Here is a 1,328-nt window from a genome sequence, read left to right on the forward strand (position 1 = left end):
CTCACTCTAAGCCCCTTCATTATTCTGCCATAATCTTCTGAGAATGGTCTATCAGCGTCATTTAACCCTGACTATATATTTCCTGGGCCAGAAAAAAAACAAAAAACAAAAAACAAAAACAAGAACAAAAAAAAAAAAAAAAAAAAAAAAGAACAACAAAAAAAGAAAGGTAACTAGAGCTAAGATGGGACTTTTCACCAGGTTAAAAACCGAGGGAGCCAATCCTGACCACGTGGGAACGCTAATTTAATGATCTCATTCAACGAATTTAATTCAGCGGACATTGTCTAAGTACCTCTGCCATTCTAGGAAGCAACTGAGGCCCCGTGCGAGACGCATGAATGACTAAAGCCAGCTGTTCCTTCGCAGAGGACTGACAACCTACCAGGAAATGCCGGTCACACACCCAGCGCTCAGTACAGTAGTTTGGGGCACGGACAGGCTGAGAAAGCTCTGAGGGTTCCAGCCGTCCTGCAGGCTACCAATGCCGGGAGTGTAGTCAGGCCAGTTCTACACCTAAACCCTGTTGGCTTGCTTGAATCAGCCCAGTTCCTGGGAGACAGAAAGGATAACTATTGCTGGTGACGGTAAGTGCCAGAGGCCTTCTAATCTGGGTCATGTCCTAGAGACAGTAGCACACACGTGCCAGGGAACAGAGGGACCTCCTTTCCGGGGGTGCTGAGAGAGGGGGGGGAGGAGGAGGAGGAGAAAGAGACTCACCACAGCTAGAATCCGAATACTCTGACTGGGTTTCCCCCATCTCCTCCGGGAACGTAGGCCCAGCAGTATGGAGGCACATCTCTGTATGCTGTGGGGACTGAGAGCCGCAGGATGTGCACTTTGGGGGGTGCATGTAGAGTGGTGAGTGGCTCTCACTGCTGCTTCGGGGGGAGCCTGCCAGGGACCTGTGGGCAGGAAAAAGGAGCCTCAGGACTCATCTGGAAAGAGTGGTCCACGCAGTGGCCGTGCTAACCTCTGTGTGTGTGTGTGTGTGTGTGTGTGTGTGTGTGTGTGTGTGGCAAGCCCGGAGACCAAAATTGCCTTCTAGAGTTCTAAGACTCAGAGCCCTCTTCTACTGGTCAACAAATGCCAACTTCCACTTCCAGACACAGTTGCTTCTCCTTAGGGCCTGAAGCCTGACTCAGTCTACAAGAGGGGTTCCCTGCTCCATCAAGACCACAAGAAGTGCCTCTGGGATTTGTGGAATGCTTTTCTCACACACAAGGGAATGCTCTCTCCTGCTACAAAGAATAAAAGAAAAGAAGGAAGGAAGGAAGGAAGGAAGGAAGGAAGGAAGGAAGGAAGGAAGGAAGGAAGGGAAAGAAAGA

General features: G+C 49.8%; 1 protein-coding gene across 1 annotated transcript in view; it reads right to left on the reverse strand.

Moving 5' to 3' along the window:
• Bcl6 (BCL6 transcription repressor) overlaps positions 1–1,328 on the reverse strand; it is a 23,286-nt gene that overhangs the window by 5,471 nt on the left and 16,487 nt on the right. The window contains exon 6 of the mRNA XM_021209834.2: positions 721–905. Within this exon, the coding sequence (XP_021065493.1) occupies positions 721–905 (185 nt within the window). The remainder of the gene's footprint in view (positions 1–720; positions 906–1,328) is intronic.

The sequence above is a fragment of the Mus pahari genome, chromosome 12 (assembly GCF_900095145.1).
Source record: "Mus pahari chromosome 12, PAHARI_EIJ_v1.1, whole genome shotgun sequence".
NCBI classification, from domain to species: Eukaryota; Metazoa; Chordata; class Mammalia; order Rodentia; family Muridae; genus Mus; species Mus pahari.